The 10,671-nt window shown below is 42.7% G+C and overlaps 1 protein-coding gene across 1 annotated transcript in view; it reads right to left on the bottom strand.

Annotated features, from left to right (window-relative positions):
* Positions 1–4,080: 4,080 nt before the first annotated feature.
* Positions 4,081–10,671, bottom strand: part of ADAMTS6 (ADAM metallopeptidase with thrombospondin type 1 motif 6) — a 311,582-nt gene continuing 304,991 nt past the window's right edge. Inside the window, exon 26 of the mRNA XM_045285404.1 lies at positions 4,081–7,218. Coding sequence (XP_045141339.1) covers positions 7,109–7,218 — 110 coding nt within the window. The 3' untranslated portion in view covers positions 4,081–7,108. The remainder of the gene's footprint in view (positions 7,219–10,671) is intronic.

Raw genomic sequence — 10,671 nt, 5'->3', positions numbered from 1 at the left:
TAACTATGGAAGGAGAAAGCCCCATCTTTCTCCAGAGGGGCAGCTGGTGGATTTGAATTGCTGACCTTGCCGTTAGCTGCCCAACTCATAGCCCTGTGCCACCAGGGTTCTGGTCACCAGAAAGCGGAATTTCATTGAAAATACCATCACCTACCAAACCGGAGCTACCCTTCAATCTATTCCCAAGACCTTGGGCTCCCCAAAAAGATGGCCACACTTTATTTTGGCCTGGGGAGTAAGATTCCTTCTGGCAAAGTTGGGCTCTCTACCTAACGTTCCCATCGTAGATACAGAGCCGAAATAGAGCTAGGCTTTCTGTAACAACTTACTCATTTCCTCTGACCCTCAGAAACTTGCTCATTTTCTCTAAGGCTCAGTTTTAACAGCTGTAAATGGTGACTGAGCACCCATTCAAGAGACATTGTAACCCCTTAAGTCAACAAATTTAAGTGTATAAGGAGGCAAAGCAGTTAATCACCAAATTCTGGTTGTGTAAATTAGCCATGATATATAGAGAGAGACCCACCGTTGGCCTTGTCCTGGGCTGGAAATTCTCACTGCCACCTTTAATCTGGATCTTAGAACATCATCTCACAGTTATTGCTCTATCATTGGGAATTCCAAAGTTGTTCATAAGGTACTCTGCACTCTGTCATTGCCCTTTCTGGGGGACAAAATCCAGATCCCTTCAAGAAGTACAGAGGCCTGGAGCTAATGAGAGCCACTCACTGCTGAGTACGTGGCCTGAGGAAAGCAGTCTGATATCTGGGAGGCCTTACACCTGTGGGTTCTTTCCATCTCTCATCGGAAGCCTTCCCTAGAAGGCAAAATGTCCACCCTAAGAGCCAAGAGAATAATTTTGGATTGGATTTCACAAGTCCTAATGCCTTGACCATTCCACCTGTGTGGCCAGGCATGATGTTCTATCCCCAGAGGTAGATGGGAATATTTAAGCTCCCCAAACTCTTGAGCCCTAATGGACCACTGTGTGACCACTATGTGCACAGTGTGGTTCCAGGGAGGACAAGTATGATCATTTGTGTCAGCAGGGCGGGACAGAGTCTCGTGGTTTGGCAGTTGAGTCCTGCCCCATAATGTGACCTAATATAATCAACTCCATGATGCAATTTGCTGTGAACCAAACAGTTACTCAGATTATAGCCTTGATGATATCTCCTTGAGAGGGTGGTCTATTAAACACTTCAGCAGACTTTGGAAAACTTCACTTCTTTCTGGCCCGGATCCCACATCTGTCACATCAATCCCTGGTTCCTGAGTTCCTGCCAACGTTGAGATCTATCAACGTTCTGCTATATTGCCTGCCAACCCTGGGAGTCAGCAGAGCCTACCGACCCTGGATGCATTAGATTCTGCCAGCCACAGGCCAGATATGCAGACACCTATCGGGCTGTGGTTCTTCTGTTTTGTCTTTCTGCTTCCTGGTCTGTTGACCCTAGCACCTGCATAGTCCAGGAAGACCCTCCGGTTGAACATCTGATACACGGACTTAAATCAGACTGGGCATACGCACCCCTACAACTGTGTGACCCATTTGTTCTTGAGACAAACTTCTCTATATACCTATGCAAGCGTCACTGGTTTTTCTTCTTAAGAGAATTCAGACTAACACAACACGACATTACAGTGAAATTAGCTTTCATCATCCAGGCAGCTCAAGGTTTCTGAGGACAAAGGGGAGTCATTTACCTAATAACAATGAGAATGGAACCTAGATTTTACCCATGGAGTGGAGCCAGCCTGAAAACTAATTCCATTTCTTCCTAAGATTTCATCTGTGGATGAAACAAGGGACAAGAAACCCTCTTAAGAAGATAAAGCGAAAAGACCATTTTATCTTTTAAGTTTCAGATTGAGGTTTTGAATCCAAGGCTCAAAACTATTGTGAATGTTGCTCTTTTGAGAAAAAAAAAAGTTGGTTTTTTTCGGCCCTTTTTGTTGCCTTGATTGGGCTTTTTTTCCAGGCCCGGTTTCCTTTTCTTCTTTTTTTTATTTAACGACTGACCTTTACTATTTTCTATGACCACTTATTTAGAATTTTCCAGTTGTCCTAGACTGGAATTTTATTGTTGATTTTCTCCCTGTATTACTTTTCTCTTTCCTTCTTTTAAATGTAAGCAATCTCATCCTATCTGTGGTAGTTACATAATCTGGTGTCAATTTGGGACTTGAGAGGATTAAGAGGGTGGAGTGTAATCTGTCAATTGGGTCATATCCAATGAGGCCTCTGTGTGGCAATGGCCTTCTCCTGAGAATTCTGGGAACTCCGGTATTTTGCCTCCTTAGTGACAGGCGACACACTCTCTCTCTACTTACTCCCTGGGAGACACTGTACTGACAAGACACATTGCACTATGTCCTGGGAGTTAAAGAAGCCACTGGACCTACCCTGATGCAACCAGATCTCGTAGAGACCACTGCCAGCACTGAGATGCTTACAACGCCACTGGATCCACAAGACTTCCAACCCACTGGCCTGTGATCCTCCTTCATTCGGCATCATTGCATGTATTTTGTGAGTCTGAAGAGGACTTTATAGATTGGTAACAGACATATAGGCTAATATTGGACTTATGGACTTGATCTGGACTGGACTGGGACATTTTCTCAATACTCAATTGCTCTTGTATATAAACCCCTTTCTTATATACATATGAGTGTCTGTGAATTAGTTTCTCTGGCCTACCCAAACATACTACCTATGCAAATTCACACATTTTTTGTTACCAGAATGAACACCCAACTTCCTATGAATGTACTTCTCTTCAAGAACATAAAAGATTAAGGATGATCCCAGAAAACTCTGGTGAGGGGCAGAATCTCAAGACAGTAACTGATGTCCCTCAGGATCATACCCTAAGCATAAGGTAATGCCTTTAGATATTTTGAAAGGACAAAAGTGTTTACTAGAAGCTTGGAAATAGCTGTTCATAGGACTCTAAATCTGAAGAATCTCAGCTGGTGCAAACCTTGTTTTGTGTCAAACTGACACCCTGTCCCCAGCGGAACTATCCTTTGTACCAGAGTGGGAGGTTAAAATGGTTGCGATACCCAGTTTTTTCAATAACTCAACATCCGCAGTACTTTCACCACTTTATTTTCCTGGGATACCCTTGGAGAAATACTTATTGTTATCTAATCATCTCACTTGACCCAACCTGATTTGTTTGAATGTGTAGGATTGAATAAGTGTGTACAGAAATATGAGGATGGGTAGAATCCAGTACAATTTTGCTCAGGCATACTGCATCATTCCATGTAATTGGGGGTGAGGGGTGGGGAGTCATTTTATAAGCACTCAAATGATCCATGAATGGTCATCTTTATTCTAAGTATTGAGTTCCAAAACTTTTTTTAGTAACCTTTACTTGTGATAATCTTCTCCAGTTCAGCCAAAAATTGAACCAAAGACTAAAAGCCAGAAGCAATTAATGTCTGAAGGTACAAAAGTAGTCCCATCAAAAGGCATCCCCATCAAATGTCTATGCTCCTGTTGAACCTGAGTAGAAAATTCCTTCACAAACAAAATCTCTTATTGAACACCTTTTCATCAACCAGCTATCTTGGATCTGCCTTTGTATCAAGGAATTTACATGGAGGGCAAAAGAAGTAGAAGACAGGCTCAGAAAAGAGTTGTGAGCCAATTGATTGAAGGAAGGTATGTAACAGTAATTCATCTTGATTTCCTTGATCATCTCAGAATAACTGCCTGGTAGTATCAGGAATAATAGCCCCTCCCAGAAACATCTGACTAAATCATTTACTTATTGATGTCATGTGAGAAGGGTAGTAAGGATGCTTCAATCCCCTCAATCCTAGATAATTTAGATAGCATAATTGTGGCATCCCTTGTGGAAGAACTCTTCCTACTGTAATGTAACACCAGGTTTTCAAGAAATGTGGATGGAAAATGTAGCATTCTGCCTCTGTGAATATAGACAGCCTTGAAAATCCCATGGGGTAGCTCTACTCTGCCTTACAGGGTCACTGTGAGTTGGTGTCAATTAGTGGCAATGGGCTTGGCTTTTGTTTTATTTCAGGGAATAGACAACTTCCATTTAAATCATTCTTACAAGTTGAATTTTATTTTTACTAAATTATCTATGTTAAAAAAAATCTGTGCCTGGTGTGGAATTTCACTCCATCAAGTGTTACAATGTCTCTTTCTTTTCTTTTCTTTTCATTACAAGCAGGAGAATGAATGTAGGACAGGTGTTAGGAAACACGGCAATAAATTAGAATATAATTTACAAAAGAAAAAAAAAGTAACAGTGTACCACATTAATACTGAGTATAAAATAATAAGCAACAACTAATCACAATAATACAAAGTTATTTCATTCCGTATTATTCAGGATACCTGGGTGACATTCACTCCATTAGAAAAAGTTCCTAAGGAAAATGGGCTGTGGGGAAGTCATTTGCATCTCAAGGAGTTGAATAAGCTGGGTACATTTAACCTTCCATTTTTATTCTTAGACCCTTATGCCAGTGGCAGACACTGTGCTTAGCAAGCGGGATCCAAGTTCCCTTGGGATTTCCTAAGTAACACGTCTCACTGCTTTTGAAGGGCCTGCCCTGGCTACCCAACCTCTACGGGCAGTCCTACGATTAGACAGGAACAGAGCATCAGTTAGCCACGTGGTTGGCTAGTATAGCAGCAGTATTGTGATATGCTGTGGAGTGTGACCTTTCCCCCCACTCAGGGCTAAACTCAGGTAATGGCTGAATCCCATCAGCTTCTGTGCTAATTCTCTTAGAATGGAAATCGGATGATGTCCAGAGGGTTCTCTGCTTTCTGACCCAGTGGAGCGCTTCCCTGTCCCAGAGGGAATGCTGCCGGCTGCCCTTCTCGTTTAGCACCAGTTGGAGCACCATGCAGCACCCGGAAACAAACCTCTACAATGTTCGTTTCCAGGTGAGGTTTGGGAACAAATAGCCTTCAGCTATTCATGTAAAACAATCTTTCTTGAAATAGAAACAGAAGCTGATGTTTATGTTGGTGCCCTGGGGAAAATCAGATCCCGATAGCAAATCTGTGCTTCAAATGTCACAAAAGTTAGCTTCCCTTCCTTTCACCAGGGCAGGTTAGCACCACGTTCACGGGTCTATAGAGAGGATCAAGGGAATTCAGGGCCAGTGCGGCACTAGTACTGTATGCTTATGGGCGGCTCTGCCTTCACTGAATGGCTACAATGGCATTTGGGTTACGTAAGAGGGCCCCCACTGGGCACTCCTGTGTATCATGGAGAGCTCTCTGATTGGAGAGCTTAGGGACATGAGCTATATAGCTGTGAAAGAAAGCAGGTGACAAGATAAATGGCCACCACTGAGCATGCCTACTGTCAATCAAACATGGACGTACCAAAGTTACCATTCCTTTCTGAAAAAAATCCTAATCATTCACATAGGTCTTGGTTTATGTGACACACCTTGCATGAGGTTTCAACCCAGAGATGGATTTAAGTCAAAAATGCTCTTAAACTGCATGTATTTTCCTTGCCAAGTAGCCACTCGGGGGTACACATGGTAGACATGTGTGCACTACAGCAAAGGAAGTGTGATGGACGGCCTGCAAGGTACACAAGTCCAAGAATAAAACATGAACATCAGCAAGGACCCCACCTGTGTGTTGGGTCTTTTGATGAATAGGATTTGAAACTTTGAAGTGAGAGAAAATGTGAGCTAATCATTTGAATTCAGGTGCATTTGACTCTGGAATTTGGCCTGTCTAAAGAAACTGAGTTTCACATTTGATTACCATTCAGTATATTCATACAAAATACAAAATACTTGGTTGGGTGACTATTTAAATGATGCTTTATGATCTCTAGGCTTCATGAGTTTTTCTTCTTTGGTTGGTATCCCTTGCCTACTTTAAAACTCATAGAAATAGCACATTTATGTGTAAGCACAGTCATCTATCCACACACTCAACATACACACATACACATACTTGCTTTCGTATAAATAAATGCCCTTCCACCATTATCAAAGCAGGGGCAGCTGGAACCCATCATAATTGTCAGCAAATTGCAAAAGGGTCAGCCTGGTTGTTACCGAGCCAATTGGTCTTTTGCATGGTATCCTATCAGTAAGCTCAACATGCGTGCCACAATCCAACAACCTAACAGGGCAGAAGCTGTTCTGTGACTGGTGAGGATGTAAACACAAGTGAGCCGGGGCGACTCAGATAAGAACTCAGGCTTTCTGCATGACGGCAGCAAAGGGCCAGGGACTTCAGTCTCTACCATGCCTCAGGTCTGGCCTCCCTATGAGATTGAAAGGTTTTCCTCTTAAAGTTTTAATGGAAATTTCAGCTTCATTTGCACAATGGCAACTTGGCCACAGCCTGTTAGCACTGCATTTATAGACTTGCACAGCTGCAGAAACTGATGCACTGCTTTAAACTACGTCCCTCATTGTTGTTCGGTTTAATATAGTTTTATATATGGCTCACAGCAGTGTTCAGAACAAGGGGGGTTATTCCTAAGGAAATTAAGTGGAATGAAGAGAAATCATGCAAACGTTCACGACTGTTGATTTACAATTGCTCCTTACATTACAGTTCAAAGCCCGTTTTATAATTTAGACTGTGGTGCAGTTGTAGTGAGATAAAGTATAGCAAATATTTTTAAGCTATGACTTAAGATTTCGGAATCTTCTTTACTTCCATAGTTGACCAAGTCATAACAGCTACATTTTAAACAGTTTTAAATACAAATGGATTCAGTGTCATTGCTAAGTCCATAATAAAAATTATCTTAATGGTCCAAGGAGGTAAACAGGCTATTGGATTTACTCGAAAGAACGCAAACGTTCCACAGTAAGCAAGTCTCCCTGTGTTGTTTGGATCTCTCCAATCTGGCATTTCCCCCTAATACCGTGTCCAGCACTTTGGATCAATAAATCCCACTTCACAGAAGTTAAAATAATATTGAAATCCTGTCAGCTAGGGCTGACCAGTGGTTACGTTTTCCACAGGGTAATGCATTTGTAAGGACCTCAATCCTCTTCCTCTGGGTGGCTCTCTTTGATGGACGTACTTCCTCGATGAAATGACAAGGCTCTCTCTTTGGCTTTCCGTGGGTCAGTGTCCTTGGCAGGTCTTACAACACATCTGTCTGAAGTATGCGCGGCTGCAGAACTTGAACTTCAGCACCAGTGGGCAATAAGCCACTTTGTTCACATCTTTGCACTCTAGCAAATGGGGGCGGGGGGAGAAAATGGAAAATAATTAGAGGCACATAAACAAGTTGATGAGCCTGGCTGTTTCTCTTGGACCCCCACCCCTCGCCCAGCCCCCTTGATCCAACCTACCTTGGCTTATACATGCGTGTGGGTTTTGGTTTTGTTTTGTAAGCAGCGTCTGTCTGGTCCAGCCTACCAGAGACATTCTTCTGATATATTTTAACACAAATTTGGGCATGGGGTGGTGGTGAATGTTTGCAAGGCTTTTCCTTCAGACTTTTATAAGTATGGTGCATGCCCACTGTGTCTTGAAAGAATTACCATTTGTTGGGATAAGTGGTCACTTTAGACAGCTTGGAAACATGAGTCATTTTTCTTACAGCACTTTTATTGCTTCTTTCTCAAGGGTGATTTTATTCAGCAGTGCAAGGTTATCCAAAATCAAACATGAGTTGCATTGTTTGATACCAAAGTACACATGCCTCGAGAGAATCTTTGCATCTGTGAGGCACTGGGACGCGCCTGGATGAATGAGCGGGATTGCTGACAGTGGCCTAGATTCAGCCCCTACGGCCGACAGAGAGGAAAGCTTTGAGGGCTTGGCCTCAAAAGGCAGCAGTCTGTGGGTTATGGAAACATGTAGAAATGTCTTTTTTTAATTTGGAAGTGAGACATGGCCTCCTTTTTTCCTATGAGCATTTTCTCCTCGGTGCTAGAATTGCCACAGATGAAGCCTGTAGTTTTGACGGCCAGAAGGTGAATAAATGATTCTTTTCTCATTGCCCCTTGAGGTGGCACCAAGACCCCCCAGCACAGAGAAAGGAATGTGGGTCTCTGGTTCTTAGAGCCCAGTCCCCACCTACCTCCCTGCCCTTCCTCCCCACCCCGCTGCTGCTGCTGCTGCTGCTGCTGCTGCTGCTGCTCAGAATGATATTCCTCTCCAGCAGGCTGGTCACTTTTATCTGGGGATTTAAAAAATACTCTGTAACCCTACTAATTAAATTTCCATATGCCTCCCAGAATCAAAGTTCACCCTCATTTTTCCAGGTGGTTATACCGAAGCATCTCGGGTACATTGTTTCAGGTCATAATTACAAAGTAGGTGGAGCGCTGGGTACAGTGTTTTTGTTTGTTTGCTTGCTTGCTTATTTGGCTTGTTTGGTCCTGGCTGCAGAGATGTACTGAAGCCTGGCAAAGTCAAGCGCGTCGTGTGTGGGCACACATCGAAGGTCACATGTAAAGACAAGGGGACACTTCCCTTCTTGTTCTGGCAGAGTAAGTACCGTAAGCCATCTTACTGATTTCCCTAGAGTAAGGTAAAGCCCTTCCAGGAAAGACTTCAAATGTGGACCCAGAGCCTCCAAGGCTGCTGCAAAGGTAAGCTCGGGCCCCATCTAATGCTCCTGAAGACTTAGGATGCAAAGAGAAGGGCAGTTGGAAATTTGAAAAGAAACGCCACAGTAGGATGTGCGATACATTTTAAGTATTTGGCTGAAAGAAAGTAGGGAGTCCATGAAGATCTTTAAACTCTGCAATGAAAACAAGAAAAGAAACCCAGGCGTATCCGGTGGGTCACATTGGACTTTCTGGCAAAAGGGCATCTGGCTTATTTTCATCCAGAAGTCATTCAGGAGGGAGTTAATTTTTCCTCTCTCACTATCCAGACTAGAGAAAGTAACCAAAGAAGTTTAGATGGCAAATATTTCTGTGGGGGACCAAAAAATCATCGTTAGTGTTACCAAGAGCAGAATATTGCCGAAGTAATGCAATGATCAAAATGATGAGAGAAGTGGGGCATATCCCTGCTGACTCAATGCCACTCGTCTTTGTACAGTGTCATCATCATGAAGGAGGAGACAGGCAGCCATTGTGAGGGCTGTTCTAGTGTCTTCTGCAATAGGGCTTGGCGTGACTGCTTCAAATACAAAATAAACATTAGCTTTGCCTTACTGGACAAAGTAGAAAAATGATTTAGCTGATAAGCAGATAGAAAAGAACTGGTTTTTCTTCCCTTTAATCATTCAAGGAAATAAAGTTAGAAGCCAGATGCCTGGGTAACTAATCCCAGCGCTTCCATTTACAAATGCTATGACTATGAGCAAATGCCTTAAACTCTTTGTGCTTCCATTTCCCCATCTATAAAATAGGGATGGATGTGATAGCTGTTCACACATGCAATGCATGTACATGCCCACATATATAACCTTATGCACATTGCCTAGTATAGCATCTGATGCACAGAATGTACTCAATGAGTGTAAGGTTTTGTTTTATTTTTTCAGTGAGTGTAAGTTGTTGAGTTATTGTTATTATGGTCACTAGTAATGATGATCTTTTATCATCTGTTGACAGGAAAGAAGCAATAGGTTCAATGGTGGACATTCCAATGAGGGTGTGCTATATAGCTTTAGTTAGCTTACTAATGAGAAAATATCACTCTCAAGATACAAGCCAGCATCAAGACAAAACAAAGAATATTTCCCGCAGCACAACTTTATTGAGAGATGTATTATTCTACTGTTGGAAGAGTTACTAGACCAGGAAATTCTGAGCTGGGCAAAATATAAGCAAATGCACCAAGTTTTCTTTTAGATTTAAACTTTGGAATCTGATTAATTTATATATATATATGTGTATGTATATATGTGTATGTATATATATAAAACTAAATTGCTTACCCCCACCCCCCACTGCCCTCACTTACCCCTCACCCACTCACTGAGATGATGAACAAATATACACAGTGAGAGATTCTGCTCCTTTGGTGGGGACTAGAAACAAGAACTCTCTTCTCCTGCAAAGAGGCCCAGAGGCCAGTGGCAAGCTCTAACCTAGAGGTAGACTGGAAACCAGCTGCCAGGTGTCCTGCTCAGGACCTCTCAATATCCTTATTAAAGCGGTCCCCAGCTTGAAGGAAAGCAGGAAGTCATTCAGTCCTCTTAAGCAGGAAACTTCAGGAGGTAGTGGACTAAAATATAAGCTGTCCTAGACCAACCCCCACCAGCAGCACAACACAGCAGTTAGAAGCAGAAGAGCTCTGGAGTCAGACGGGCCCGGGATGAATTCTGGCCCTGCCGCTTGCTAGTGTTTGCTTATACTTTGCCAAGTTACTTCACCTCTCGAGACCTTGGGGCTTTTTCATCTGTAAAATGCAAACTACTTTCAGACCTGTTTATAGGGTGCTATGAGGTTTACATGAGATAATGCATGGAAAGCACAGAGCCTGGCTCCTGGCACAGAATCAGCACTCAGATGATAACCCCTCGTTCTTTTTACCACTGAAACATTTCCTTCTGAGAACAGTTACCATGTATTATTTCTCCGGGATCTCTATTTAAATGAATCTAGACTGTCAGGGTTACATTTGTATACATAAGCAAATTACCAGAAACAGGTAAATTATGATGGAGGGTGGGGAAAGAACTGGAAAAGATCAGGGTTGGAAGATTTGTGGGACCCAGA

This window comes from Echinops telfairi, unplaced genomic scaffold (assembly GCF_000313985.2).
Source record: "Echinops telfairi isolate 266 unplaced genomic scaffold, ASM31398v2 ScPeMD7_7469;HRSCAF=8507_1, whole genome shotgun sequence".
Taxonomy (NCBI): Eukaryota; Metazoa; Chordata; class Mammalia; order Afrosoricida; family Tenrecidae; genus Echinops; species Echinops telfairi.
Note: the sequence above shows the minus strand (reverse complement) of the source record. Positions and strands in the feature narration are given on the sequence as shown.